The sequence below is a fragment of the Sciurus vulgaris genome (assembly GCF_902686455.1).
Source record: "Sciurus vulgaris genome assembly, chromosome: 12".
Classification (NCBI taxonomy): Eukaryota; Metazoa; Chordata; class Mammalia; order Rodentia; family Sciuridae; genus Sciurus; species Sciurus vulgaris.
In genome coordinates, this window is record NC_136473.1 from 43418589 (window position 1) to 43434116 (window position 15528).

The 15528-nt window shown below is 39.7% G+C and overlaps 1 protein-coding gene across 16 annotated transcripts in view; it reads right to left on the minus strand.

Annotated features, from left to right (window-relative positions):
- The window catches only part of SVIL (supervillin), a 226051-nt gene that overhangs the window by 61577 nt on the left and 148946 nt on the right, over positions 1 to 15528 (minus strand). For 9 of the 16 annotated variants that reach the window (XM_079105799.1, XM_079105791.1, XM_079105793.1 and 6 more), the window contains 7 exons: positions 7594 to 7677; positions 4483 to 5349; positions 3956 to 4126; positions 3237 to 3271; positions 2613 to 2674; positions 1776 to 1915; positions 478 to 573 (listed from right to left, as the gene is read on the minus strand). In XM_079105799.1, coding sequence (XP_078961925.1) covers positions 478 to 573; positions 1776 to 1915; positions 2613 to 2674; positions 3237 to 3271; positions 3956 to 4126; positions 4483 to 5349; positions 7594 to 7677 — 1455 coding nt within the window. The remainder of the gene's footprint in view (positions 1 to 477; positions 574 to 1775; positions 1916 to 2612; positions 2675 to 3236; positions 3272 to 3955; positions 4127 to 4482; positions 5350 to 7593; positions 7678 to 15528) is intronic. The other 7 variants (XM_079105804.1, XM_079105792.1, XM_079105795.1 and 4 more) reach the window with 5 other exon arrangements.

Genomic DNA, 15528 nt, shown 5'->3' on the forward strand with positions numbered 1-15528 from the left:
ATTATTATCTCAATCCTAAAATATAAGGGCCTTGTCTCTATGAATTAAAAAGAGGGAGGATTATTTTTAACATGTATTTGTGTCTATACTTAAAATAACTGAGTCTTATCAAAATGTCCACATTCATGCTAATGCCCCATTTCTCTATTCATCTTTAAGAGCTAGTATTTTAGATGATGAAAAATGAAAATTTTTAGGACTATTATAATAAAAAACAGAAGCAAAACAAATGGATAAGTGAATTAGTGTGATCCTAGTGCCACACACGACATACACAGATGGGCTCTGTGTTGTCTCATGCAGGCCTACATGAAATTATCAGTAGCTTGCAGGACGACAAAACAAAATGCCACACATTCCGGGAACAACTCACTGCACCGACTTGTCAAACAAATGAAGGCATTTGAGGCTTTCAGATGCCTCTGCTGCCCAGCACCTTTGCACTAGGTGCCACACGCAGCTATTTCTATCCGGTACCTGGCAGGCTGCACAGAGCTCCTAGCTACAGTGGCACTAGGAAGTCTCGTCATTACAGGTTGGGTGACCCCAGAACACGAAGCAGCGATAGATTCACTTTACAAGCAATTGCCAAAGAAGGAACATTCATAAGGAGAGAGAAGAAAAGAAGCATTAAAGAAAGCATGATTTCAAACTCAGAAATGTTAAATATTTTACCAAATTATTTCCTAATCACTTTAGATTAAAAAAAAAAACATAAAAGAACTTAAAAAGCAATTACAAACTTAGGAAATAAGAAGTTCCCCAAAGTAAACAGAATAAGCATAGCTGTAGGGCTTGAAGATTTATTTTCATCTTTAGCATAAACCTACTTGTTTAAAAATGTAATTTTATCAATAATTAATCAGCCATCAGCAAATCAATAGATTATACCCACATTTTAGAATGTAGTTCTCAATCTCTCTCTATCTCTTTTTTAAAAAAATGATTAGTATCCTCAAATAAGCTATAAACATATCAAAGTAGTTTTCTTTAAACAAACTGATGAGGTCTTTTGGGATGTCAATGCTCACAAAAACAATTTTTAAAAAACTAATAAAAATTTTCACTTGATTGAAGCCATTACCTTTGAATGAATTACTTTAGGAAATTAATTTGGAACATACTGGAACATATTGCTCAAAATGGACGTCCTGTGATTTGGAAAGTCATCCAAGTAATTGAAAAACATATTTGTTGATTATTCAAAAACAAAATGAACCTTTATCTTTTAGAGATAAACTCTGAAATATTTATGGATGAAATGATGTCTGGAATTTGTCTGAAAATAATGCAGGAAGAAAGGAGGAGTTGATGGGGATACAGGTAGAGAAAGACTGGTCAGGAGTTGACAACTGTTGATTGAAGTTTGGGATTCATTATTTTTCATCTACTTTCATGTTTTATGTTTTAAATGAAAAATGAAAACAAAACCCAAATTGCATGGATAAAATTCCTCAGTATTTTTCAAGGAGCTACAACAAGTGTTGCATCACATTACAAAGCTTAGAGAGAAGGTAGTAAAGAAAATCCTGAAAAACCAACTTCTCTGTGGCTTCTGGCCAATTTATCTTCCCACTGTCTCCCTTTCAATAAATAAAACTTTTAATTGATGCATTATAATTATACATAATAGTGGGATACATGGTGACCTATTCACAGATGCACTTATAACTTGGTGATAGTGCTTCTTTATCTAAAATTCTCTAAATCTCCCTCCCGCCCCCACCAAGAAGAAACATCACAGTCAACGCCACGAGATCCCACAGGAGACTCACGTGGTTGCGATGACTACTTCTTCAGTGGTTATGGGCTGGGTGTGAGATCTGTCCTGCAGGCGACGCAGTCTTTGCTCCACGGCCGCGTTTCTCGAGCATCTCTTTGGGACGTTTTGTTCCTCAAATGATTTCTCCATTTCCTAAGATTAGAAACATTGAGGAATCTTCTAAATCCAAGGAAAGAAAATTGGGCTAGTGAAATGTCTCTACTCTGTCCTCCTCTAGGATCCACAGGAGGGGATCCCAAGAACCAACGTCTTTATCAGGAGTGAACAGTTTAGGCGTGGCAGCTGGGACAAAATCTGTCAAAACATATGCTATAGTTTGGATCTGAAATGTTCCACAACATAATAATGCCCATGTATTAAAATCTTGGTCCCCAGCTTGGCACTATTGGGAGGCGGTGGGACCTTCAAGAGGTGGGGGCCTGGTGGGAAGTTTTAGGTTATTGGAGGGCATGCCTTCAAAGGGGATGATGGGACATCATTCTCTTCCTCTCTTTCATCTCTGCTGCCATGAGGTAAGCAGTTCCCTCATCACATGCTGCCCACCATGATGTGTTGCTTCTTTATAGGTCCAAAGCAACAGGACCAATTGATAATGGACTGGAACATCTAAAATTATGAGTCAAAATAAACCTTTCTTCTTTTTAAGTTGATTGTCTCAGGCATTTAGTTGCAGCAATGAAAAGCTGACTAACACTACATAGGGACAGAACAACAGATGGGCCAGATGAGGAGAACTTTAGGACTCCCAGAGTGTGTGAAGTAGCCAGAGCCTTGGGAGTCTACCTCTACAGGGTTATGATTTCTAACTAAGCTTTTCTGAGCATCTTACCCTGAAAAGCAGCCTCTTGGCAGCAACACTCAGTTTGGCTCGTTCATCTACCTTTTCTTCATCTGCAAAAAGCAGTGAAATAAAAACTGAACGTCATTTAAAAATGTAAATGTCTCTGGACCATTTTCAGGATTGACCTGGAAATTCCTTTAAAATAAGCATAAGTGAGCCAAAATAACAACTGGGAATAGTTTCCTTTTGGGACTAGTCCGTTCTTTCTGTTCATTGAAAATAAACTAATTCCCATTGCAATTCAAACCAAACCAAACTAAAGTATGTCCAGAGGATATTTAACCAATGGAGATTCAAGAATAGATTTTATGGAAGGGATTTCTCTTATTGTTGGTCATGAGCAAGCAACTAGAAAATCCTGCTTCTTGGGTTCAAACTAGTTGTTTCTATATTGTTCACTTCATGATTTTCTTAACTCCTATCAAAAATAAGGAAATGCCCATTTGAAAATTTCTACTAGGTTTTATTATATTCACAGAAAGCACATTTGCAGAAAAGTAAGAAATCAACAATTTCCATAGTCTTATTCTCCCCCAAAAGTAAAAACTTATTTTTTAAAATCTAATTTAGATAGATCAGAAAGAAGGAAGAAAAAGGAAAATGGATACTTGCCCTCAACAGTTGGCATTTCTGAACTTGAAGTATACCTAGGAGAGACATTAACAAGTAGTAACAATGAATTAGTGGTGGGATTAGAAAATCTGAATTAAACATCACATCGAAAGTTAAGATACAGATGCAATTGAACTCTCTTAAGGAATATCATCCTAGTAGCAATTCTAGCTGCGAATACACATGTAGGGTTGTTAACTGACACTGTGGAAAGCGTGTACACAAAATCCCAGCCAAGTGAACACCTCGTGGAGAAAAACCAGGATTCACAAACAAGTTGTTAAACAGGACTCACGATAAATTTTTTGACAAACCTTATCATTTCTATGAAAGAACATATGATATAAAATCTTAAATACAAGTAGCCATTCATTATAATGAATATAAAATTCCTTTCCTATTTTCACTGAAAATGTAGTCAATACTTAATTCAGATTCTAATTTAACAAGAGTGGAAAAAAGTTAAAAACCTCAAATGAAGAAAAAAATAATATTTCTTACTTCTTAATTTAAGATCATGTGGTGATATTGTTCATAAGGTCAATATTCTTTTAAAATACATTTAAATAAGACAAATAAACATCCTGAAAAGATTAGAGAGAAGAGAATGGAATCACCAACATCCTTTATCAACAGCATCAGGACCATCAGGTTGGTAAAAATCCGGCATTCTTTAGTTTACATTCCTATACGATGGAACTACACAGATGCATGCCTACCTATCTGATTCCTTTCGTTCTGCTGAAGTTATAGGTTGAGTTCTAAATCGCTCAGAAGTTTTTCTACTTTCACCAGGAGAAAAATAACGTCTTGGTTTCCGGGACCCTTTCTCCCGTTCCATACGGGTAGGCAAGCCAAGTCCTTCAGATGACCTCTCAACCCTCGATTGGCTTTTAGAATCATAGGGCAGAGAGTACACAGCAGGGGGATGGGAAGACAGAGAGAGAATAAAGCAAAGGTTTAGGCATCTCAGCGAGTCAAGGCACAGATCGCTAGACCCCTCTGCATGCCTCTACCATGCACAGACAGAGGTGGAGCATTCCAGAGACCCACTCCTCCAGCTCCCCATTAGTAGGCGGAAGCAGAATGGTAGTTTGTGAGCCATTTCCTGTACAGTCTGCCCTGCACACACTTGTGAGCTAAGCTAACATGATTCAACGCAGGACACAACACAAGTTGAGAAGTGAGTCATTCTGCCAAGGACGTGCAAGTGACACATCAGGAGGACGTTTGAAACATCACCTACAGTTCAGGTTTCTTGTTGGCTCTGGCAGACTCCAGAAACACATTTCGGAGCTGGGCGACAGAGACCTTGGTGTCCAGCATGCCCGCTTCTGCACTGGGCCCTTCAATCTTGGAGCTCTGTGGCTCTCGCTTTGGAGCTGGGTCCTTACATCTCAAGGCCTGGAGCTGAGGGGGACCCGTGTAATCAGACAGCGAGCGGGTGAGGACCTTGTGCTTCTTTGGGGACACTTCCTTTTTGCGACTGGTTGGTGTGGCATCCTGGGAGACAGGCTCATTCTGAACATACAAAACCATTTCACTTCGGCCCATTCTCTCAGCCGGCTGGAGCTGAACTTGAGGTTCCTTCTGAGGTTCTATGGAGACTGTGCTAACTGCAGGCTGCCCCAAGTCTTCATTCCCAGAGGAGGCTTTGGGGCTTCTCGAGAGCCCATCCTCCTCCAAGGTCAAGAGTGTTTTCTGGTTTTTCTCCAGAGCTTCACTGAAGAGCACATCATCTTCTTTAGATTCACAAATATGAAGGACTGGGGCATCCCTTTTCTCTTCATCTACAGCCTTCAAGGTAGGAGGCTTTAGGACATTCGGGGTGGCTGATCCTGGCCAGCTGCACTCAGATGCACATTCTGGGGTTTCTGCGGTCACCAGCTTGACAGTATGCACTGGGTCCACTGGTTGGACATAGCCACGGCTTGGCTGTCTCACAGAGCTCACTGCTCTGCTTGTGACCCTATCGAAGGCTGAGTTTTCTGACTGAAAGGACAGGTAATGGACTGACACCGGCTGATGTCTCCTCTGAGCTAAGGACTCTGAGGCAAGCTCAGGGCTGCTGCGAGCACTCTCCTCTTTCACCAACTTTTCTCTAACTTTAACTCTTTAAGAAAGAAAAAGGATTTAAGTTGCAACGTGCAGTAACCGCAAAGGGGAAGAGAGCATGCATAGAAATCAACTCAGAAAAAACCCTTGGGAAAGGCATGTGGCCTAATGCAGAAACTCAGTATGTGCCAGATAAATGGTTTTGAGTTAAGTTTACAAATTTGCATACTTATGCCAGTGTGGTGCAAAACTAATTCTACCCCCTGTAAAGCTGAAGAGGGGAGAGATGCTGTCCTGGAGGAGACTGGGTTCCTTCTAACTGAATAAATACCCAGAAGCCACAGAAAAATTCATTAATGTACACCACTGGTATGCCTTATGGAACTCTGAGGAAGGTGCCTTGAATCAGTAAGCATTCTGCATGTTCACCAGTATATGGACAGTGGGTGGTAATGGTGAGGGTATTTCCAGAAACTTACTGACCAAACATTGCAAATTCATCACCTCCTGGAAATGTAAGGGCATATTTGATTTTTTAATTTGCACTTTTTCCAGAGCTCAAGAGAGGATAATCACTTCTCTTTTGAAGCACTCAGGGAAACATTCACAAGCTTTTTCAAGCAAACTATGTTCATATATCATGCAGACTACAGTCATCCATTCATAAGACAGGTGACCAGTTCAGACATCCTTACTAACACTGAAGCACCGTGAGCATTGGGTAAAAGGCACCTGTTGAGAGAATTAAGGAAGCGAACATTTCCCCCTCTGCAGTTGCTGTTAGGCCCTCAGTTGTAGGCTAATCTAAAAAGAGAAGGCTCTGCTTGTTTTTAGAGTTATTTACATATCTGAGAGCAAAAGTGAAATCCCATTTAAAAGTCACAGACCTTTGTGCATTACTGCAGAAGCAAACTAGCCAAGAGCTCTGACTGTGGGGTCCCAAGAGTAAGGGCGACTTACCTGTTCTTCCTAAGCGTCACTTACTTTACCTTTTAAATGGGAATAATAGTGGGATGGGGATATAGCTCACTGGCAGAGCACTTGCTGAGCGTGTGCTGGGTTCATTTTATGGCACCACACAAGAAAAAGAAAATAATAGTGATGTAATGTATGCAGTGTGATGTTAGCAAAACACATAGCTTAGTGTTCAGCAAAGTGTAAGCATTTAGAAGTATTAGCTAGTTCTTAATTTTACTCTTTGAAATACCATGTAGTGAGAAAGGGAAAACCATTCAAACTGAGAATGGATTACTGATCGATTGTAACGTTTAAAAGAAAAGAAGAGATTTGGAGTGGGAAAAGTGATTTCTTGGGAAAATGTAGAAATTTTATTTACTTAAAATGAGTCAGAAAAAGTAATTGTTTATAATGCACACTTTATGGAAAAGAATGGTCACTTTAAGGACAAGTGCACCCTGCTAAATTAAATATAAACTCCTCTGTGGTTTTTAAGCAGGGTATTGGTACACTTAAAAAAAAAGAGATACACATAAAAGGCAGTTATTATGAACGACTCATGGGAAACAAACATTCTGAGTTGTTATTGTTCTCAGAGACTAACCAGTGTTGGAGGTTTTCATATGTATAACCTTTGTTAATCTTTTAAAAGGAGACTGAAATGTGGTCAAGTTCTCCTGTGGAATGTGGGTTCTAATCAGACAATCTGAATGTTGTCCTCAGCTGAGAACAAAGTCACTGTTAGAAACTCAGTACATGGGTGCTTTGTCCCTCCAATGACTTACTCATTCTTACTTCTTCTGCCTCTCCCTGCCCCCAATCTTAAAAATGAAATGATAGGGGTTTTTGTCTGCTTTTAAAACCACATGCCCTAAATTTAACTGTTGAAAATGAACTACTAGTATAGAGTCAGGGAGACATAAAACAAGGAGGCCGAAGTGTTGGACAGAGGGCTCTGGCAAGAGAGAACACAGGCTGTCTGATAGTGGGACTGGAAAGACCGAAACCAAGAGGTCTGCTTATGGGCTCACTACTGCCCCCAACTGGCCAGTTCTATGTGAGTTGGTGAGAAAGGGGAAAAGCAAAAGATGTAGAAAACATTGTCAAGAGAGGGAAAAAGGAGGAAGGAGAAATGTTATCAGCATGGATTAGGGTGGTGGGAGGAGAAAACAATGATTAGAAGGTAACTTCTTTTTGAACACACAGTTTTCAAATGCACTGCCATTAACAAGAAAGCAAGAGGAGAGTCAGCATTAGCTAATGTGTGGAACAGCAAGGCCAAGTCCAAGGGAAAACAGAAAAGCATCCATTAAACATGAGCCACAAGTTTCAACGTGAGATGTACCTGGAAGGCCAGTTGATAAGTGAAGGTGTGTCCCCTTCAGAATCTTTCTGCAGAAACCACTCGTGTTTGTTGAGTTTCCCTGTGCTGCCAGGTACAAAAAAACAAGGCTTCAGATGATTTCTACTAAAATGTTAATAAATACATAGATTTTTATTGTAACAGAACACTTAAAGGTGTTTTTATTAAGTAAATAATAATCTTGGCTTTTGAAAATATCTAAGTACATTTTGGCATAGGGTTTATTATTGGCTTTACAGAATTGCCAGGACATTTGGCTCTCTCCAAACACCAAGAGATAGAAACAAATATATCTAAAGTCACCAGAGAAAGTGTTTTTCAAGTAATTTTAAATTATTAGAAGAGAGTCTGTTAGAGTCACATGCTACCTACAAATGCCAGGTAATTATCCCAAAGAAGTTGGAATAAAATATATAAGACAAGGCTGGGGAGATAGCTCAGCTGGTAGAGTGCTTGCCTTGCAAGCACAAGGCCCTGAGTTTGATCCCCGTACCAAAAAAAAAAAAAAAAAAAAAAAAAAAAAAATATATATATATATATATATATATATATATATATGGCAACTTAACTTCCGTAAATGCTGAGGCACATTGGTAAACAGACACATATAAAAACAGTGTACATGCAACATGATGCATGCCAAATAAAGAAAATGAATAAAAGAAATAAAAACAAATTCAATGAGATCATATCTTTAGTTCCTATTACACATTTTCCTTTCATCACTGAACAAAGCAATTAATACCACAGATACAAATGCTTAGTCAGGTCCATTAGACAAATGTTTATTGAACTCTCACCCTGTTCAAAATACTGAATTATTTAAATAATTCAGAGGTAACAAACATGAAAAAGGCATTATCCTGGCCATTGAAACCCTTGCAGTTTGTTAAGATAACATATGATTTACATATTCATCCCTCAAGCATCAATCAAATATAATGCAAGGTAGAAAGTGATGAAGTAATCACGAGAGGTTGAAGATATTTTAGAGAAACCACAGGCAAGGAGAAACTTGTATTAACAATGTAAAACAAGTCATAGGAGAAACACCCCCTTAAGATGTAGAAAGAAAAAATGGATGCTATTTTAAATGTTTACTGGCTCAATACCTTTTGAATCTGTCTGCAGGAGTGTTTAAATACTAGGCTGGAAACATTGTAGCTCTAAGCAATTTACAAAAGAGTAGAATGAGGATTATAATTAAATTAACTTAATTTTCTAAAATCATTTTAGTTTTGGTTCAAGCTGCCGGGCAAGAGCCTGTCACTGAGTTATGTAGCTTGCTGTGACCACTGAACTCTGTAGTATTCTACAGTTGGATTTAGCTGTTTCTGCAGTAAAATCCTCCAGTCTCTCTACAACCAAACCTGTCATTTCACCTCCTGATTCCCAACATTACAACAGTCTTATGCACAGCAAATAAAAATTAGGATGTATGTACATTTTATTTTCTAATTGGACTCTCAACATTTGCTCGAACTTAGGAATAGTTCAGCCGATCATCTGCAGCTAAGGAGGCGATGCAACTTAGGACAGTGTGCAGAAAGAAAAGAGGGAATAGCACATCAATGCTTTGGAAAACAAGCAAGTTAGTATAACTAATCTGCCTATCTCATAGTGATTTTAAGGAGCAAATATATTTTTGTATAAAGGAACGCTTTGCAAACTGTGAACTGCTATCCAATTTTTTTGAACACAACCTTCATGGACAAGAATAAAACTTGGTCGGCATCACCATAAAACATTATCAGGGGCTTGCTCAAGAATAGGTTGGGTCAGCATTTATAAAATGAAAATCATACACAGAAAAGGTTGGGGGCGGGAGACTTACTGTACTCCATTGATTCATTAAAGCTGAGATATGGAATAGCCAAAAACCAAATACCTATTATCAGGGCAGTGAGCACTGAAAGTCCAACACATTATATGTAATAAACACAAAATGTATATAACAAGAAATAAACAATCGTACGTGAAGGCACCATGCCCAGAACCTGGTGAGCCTTTCCAAACTCTGGTCTCCTCTGTTTTCTTCTTCATAGACAACAGGGCACTGCAAATTTATAAGTTTTAATGAGATGATATATTTAGAAACTCCATTCTGAAGTCATGTGATTTTAGGATGCCTGGGTCCTGCCTCACCAGGAGGGTTCACATTGGCTTAAGTAAATAAACTCCAGGCAGGAACAATTTAGGACATTTCTCAAGTAAGGCTTTCAGGACTCCTGTACCTGGGGGAGCTTTTCCACCACCCAAAACAAAAAAGAAAGAAGGCGGATGAGGAGAGATCTAAATTAGTCAACACCTCTTGCGCACAGGACATCTGGGGTACTTCTTATCTACTCTCTCATAGAAAGTGGTCGACCTCAGTCATATCAGCAATGCTGGATGCTGACGATCACCCCCTTATCTCCTAGCTTTCTTTGTTGATTCCTCCTCACCACCCCTACCAGAGAATCCTCAGGGTGGTGTCCTACCCTCCTCACATCTCCATCAACAATTGCGGTCTCGATCCAGTTTTCAGTCTGTGTCAAGGATCCTGTATGTCTACCTCCATGTAATCTCCCACCTGTGGATTCCAGACTCCTGGATTTATCTGGATACTCGACATTTGAATATCTAGTATAAACATTCTAATATCTAATATAGACATAATATAGACATCTTAAATTTAACATGTGCACAAAGTGGGAGTGTAGATCAGTAGGAAAGTGCACCTACTTAGAATGCAAAGGTCCTGAGTTTCATCCCTAGCAATATCTCCTTCAAGAATATGTGGCATATCTAGAAATGAGCTCTAGATTTTCCCCTAAACCAACTTGTACTAGAGTCCTCCCTATATCAGTGAATGGTCAAACAATGGAGACTAATCTTTGCCTCCTCTGTTTTTTTCTGTACTCCACATCTAAGTCATCAGCAAAAGTTACAGGTTACCCTCAAAACATAAGCTCTTTCCACTACTTCTGCTGCTATTATTCTAATTCAAGCCACTACCACCTTCACCCCAATTCCTGAGATGACCTCATTATTCTATTTTCATACTTGCCTGTCTATAATCTAGTTTCAACTTAGCAACATAGTAATTCCTGGAAAATGTAAGGTAGATTGGTCATTCCTCCTTTTGAAGCCTCATATGGCTCTACCTATTACCTTTGGGTGTAGAATCCAAAGCCCTTACAATGGATTCCAAGGTCTTCCCTGATCAGTGTACCCCACATCCATACATCTCACTGACCTTATCCCTATCCTCCCCCTTCCATGACATCACTCCTTACTAGGATACGTGAGTGTCTTAAGTGAAGAGACTTTGTTCACTGTGGTTATCATCAGAGTGTGGAAAATAGCAGAGCTCAGTAATATTTGTGGATGACTTGTTGAATAATTATTTCCACAACTCTATGAGGCAATCTTTTTGTGGAGCTGGGGATGGAACCCAGGGCCTCACATGTGCTAGACCATTGCTCTACCACTGAGCTATATCCTCAGTCCACTGTGAGTTATTCTTATCCCCATTTTATAGATGAAGAAAATGATGTACAAAAACAACATATGAACTGCCCATGTTTGAGCTTGGACCTAGTGCTTAGATCCCCAAGTCTACTTCTTCTACCCCTCCAGGAGTTCAAATGTCCAAATTCTGGGGAAATAAAATGGACACCTTGGCTTGACTATTAACAGTGTGTTGGGGTGCTAGTGTTCATGTGCTCCAGGCTCAAGCAAGGCAGACACCAAGGGCTTCCTGACCACATCCACAACCATGACCAGATTAATGTATGTCTCTCTACTGCTTGTTCTACCTCCAACAAAGATTATTCCAATTACCTATAAATTCCACAAAATCCATTTACCTTCCTCTTCTGGTTCTCTAACATACACCTAAAATCAAAGGAGTGAGGCAGTGAAAGTTCTTGGACTGACTTTCCTCTTTTGTAGTATAGACCAATTATTGTTATAGTATGGCTAAGAGATGCCCAGACTCAGATTTTAAAATATACATTTAATAAAAGAACAAAATTGATTTCTGGGACCAAAGAGATATTGCTTTCAAGAAGTAGCTTAATAACACACAAGGTTTTAAAAATATGAAGAAAATGGGGCTGGGGTTGTGGCTCGGTGGTAGAGCACTTGCCTAGCATGTGTGAGGCACTGGGTTCAATCCTTAGCACCACATAAAAATAAAATAAATGAATAAAATAAAGGTCTACCAACAACTAAAAATGTTTAAAAAATATGAATAAAAAGGCTTAAGTGAATAGTGCCAACTACTTTTCTCTTTGGTTTTCCTCTTGTTTATTTAAGTTGTGCATGGATGCTATTATTTTACAGTGTTATTTTGTAGTGTTCTTTAATGCAGTGCTTAATTATTTTTGATAATTGAGGCTTGATTAAAAAATTAATGGGAGGCAGTGAGGGCAGCGGTGTAGATAAGTGGTAAAGTATAGGCTTTGCCTGTGTGAGACCCTAGGTTTAATCCCTACTGCCTGCATACTCATACACACCCAAACACACACACACACACACACACACACACACACACACACACACACAATTAATGGGAAATGATTCATTTTATGCAACATAATGAGCTGAACCAAACATGTGATACTCTCAGACTACAGCAGTTATTAGGTCACTGCATAGAGTTGAGAGTGAACGGTGGTGGACAGAGGCAAAATAACTGATGGGGACCTTTTCTATCTTGACTGGGGTAGTGGTTTCATATTTCCCCAAACTCACCAACCTAAGTTGGTGCTACATCAGACCTTCTAAGAGGATCTCATTTCTGGCTACTAACTGGGTTTGGATTTCTATGTTTCCTGCCTGATTAAAGGAATCCAGGCAATGGGTAGCTGCTATGGATTAGAAGCATACCCGCAAAGGCTCAGGTATTAAAGGCCTGGGTCCCAGCTGATGGTGTTGTTGGGGGGCAGTGGAACCTGTAGGAAGTAGAGCCTATATTAAGGTCCCCCAAAACAGCCAATGATCTTTCACTCACTTACGATGCACACTCAGAGTTTAATAAAATTTAAGAGAACACTGACTCAAGACCATACAGAAGAATTCCAACCTCAAACAGAATGGAAAGAGCCTTGTGGTATGAACAAATGTTACTCAGTGTGTCCTGCTAATTGGAGTCACTGGTCTGTGATTAGGTAAAAGGCTTGCACCAGAATGAAAACTAACATCAGTAAGCCTGAAGTTTAATTCAGCTGACATTTTCTTTACAGCATGACTTTCTCAACGAAGGAAACTATCCACGGTTTACATTCAAGCACAAGTCTCATACAGGTTGTACATTGATGTTCAGTTCGAAAACTGGCTATTTCAAGCAGCACTGCTGTAGTTTGGTTACACTTAACCAGAGAAAATAGCCAGAATACTCATTCAAAATGATTTGAGTTGAGGATTTAGCTTAATGGTAGAACACATTTCTAGAAAGTGAAAGGCACCGAGTGTGATCACCAGCACTGCACAAAACAAAAATGATTGCTTGAGTCACTTGATATATGCTGGATGCTGGGCAGAATGTGGGAAGAAGATATGAAAATGAATCAGCCAAGGTATCCATCCTTCCTTAGGACTCTACTAAAGAAGGGCTATTATTGAAATCTTCATAAGCAATCTTGCAGGTGGGCATCATACCATGGTACCATGTTGCGAGGATCCTGATAAAATTGCTAAAATCCTTTTATGGATATCGAAGCTTGGTAGTAGGGTGTTGGGCATCTGTCTATCCTTCTTAAGAGGTGTGGGCAAAGTTGCATTTATGAAAGCTCATTTGAGTCACCATGTCCTCCTCCTCCTTGTTTCCTTTCCAGAAGAATCATCATCAATCACAAGTCACATTGACAATATTAGAGCTCCTGAGGCCATGCCTGGCTTCAGCACCTAATGTCTGGGAAAATGACTATCCGATAATGGCAAGAAAAGGCTGGTTGGAAAGAATAAATGCCAGAGAATATGTAAGAGGATCCAAAAGTGATTCAAGGGCCTATTAAGACAGTGAGAAGTCTACAAAATTCTGGAAAGTTCAAGAAACCAGGGCAGATGGGAAGGTGGATTCTCCCCTGGACATGTTCTCATTTGTCAACAGCCTTATTGGAATTAGATATCTAGATGCAATCTGAGCCCTGCAGAGCACGTAGACTGTTACCTACCTGTGCTACAGAGAGTTCCCTTTCATTAATGTACCCCAAGATTGGACTAATTACTTTGGCAGTCACATAAAGAACTTGCTGTCAACTAAAACTCTTAGGTCTGTTTCCCATGAACTGCTGTTAAATCAGGTTTCTCCAATCCTGAACTCCTACACTGATGTTTCTTTCCTCTCTAAGTACAAGACTTTATTAAATTTCATCTTGTTAGTTCCCAACTGCTATGGTTTGAAGGGTGTCCCCCAGAGGTTCATGTGTTAAAGGTGTAGTCCCAAGGGTGGTGTTACTGGGAACTGGTGAAAGCTTTGTGTGGGGTCCCAAGGTCACTAGGAACATGCCCTTGAAGGGGAATGTGGGATCTTGGCCTCTCAGTCCCTTTCTCTGCTTCTTGTTTGGTGATGTAAGTGGCTGGTATGCTCAGTCATGGAGCTCCCACTGTAACGTGTTATCTTTATCCCAGGTCTAAAGTGATGGGGCTGACTGATTTTGGACTAAAACCTCCAGAACCGTGAGTTAAATAAAACCTTTTTTCTTTATAAGATAATCGCTTCAGGTATTTTACTGCATTCACTACAGTTCCAGGTCTAAGCGCTCGAGTTCTCAGACTTTCAGTTTTGCTTCTTTCTCTTTTCTCTTCCCTTTCATCCGTTCCCCCTCCATCTCTCTCCCATCTCCTCATTCTTTCTGTCACGAAACTTATTTATAAATCTTACTTCAGAAATATAATCATTCTACCTTCATGTCCCCAGATGATTTAGTGAAAGGCCAAGTAGGACCAGGCTAAGAGCAAAGTCCAGTGTAGGATACCTTGTTCTCTCAGGTCTAGGTAACTGCAACCACCACTTATTTTGGGCTCCCTGAATATAAGAGATTCTCCTTCAGAATAAGTCTTCACCTTCCACCAGAGTGATATTTGTACAATATATCATTTGTTGTCTCCCTGAAACACCCTTCAGGTACTTCCCTGAACAAGGAAGAGGTCAGTGCCTTCTGGGGTCATCCTAGGTGCTTTGTGATTGGTTCCCACCTGGCTCTCCAGTCTTTCCTCATCCCCTCCTGGGGGTCTGTGCCTCCTCACCTGTAGCAGCCTCCCCTCCACATCCAGCAAACTCACCACATCCCTATGAACTTGTCTATGACCACTTCTCCAAGGGACAAGAATTAATACCCCATCCCTGGTACTCCTATCGTGTCCAATACTGGTCTTTAGAACCATAGTCACCCCATGTGTTGTAGTCATTTTCCATATTTTAAAAACAATACACCCAGCTAGAAGTACAAGACCTGTCACATAGCAGGCTCAATATGATATTCTTTTTTATAAAATTTTTTCTTAGTTGTAGATGGACACAATACCTTTGTTTTTTATTTATTTATTTTTATGTGGTGCTGAGGATGGAACCCAGTGCCTGACACGTACTAGGTAGTTGTGCTACCACTGAGCTACCACCCCAGCCCTCAATATAATACTCCTGAATGACTAGTTAAACTACCTCAGAGCTGAAATTGACCCATATACATGGACAGCTGCCTAATGAGTTTGAATCATCAGATTATAAACTTCCATTTTGTTTATGAAAACAAGGCTTTTTAAATGCTTTATTTAAATCACCCCTAAATATTTCTATAATGTCCCTGATCTGATCTTTTTCCTGAAATTTCTAACCTTCAAAGGACAAAAGGAGCAAACTCTATTTCTGCTATGATGGGAAACAACACTGACATCAATAAAAACTGGGATATAGAGGAAAAATCTCGG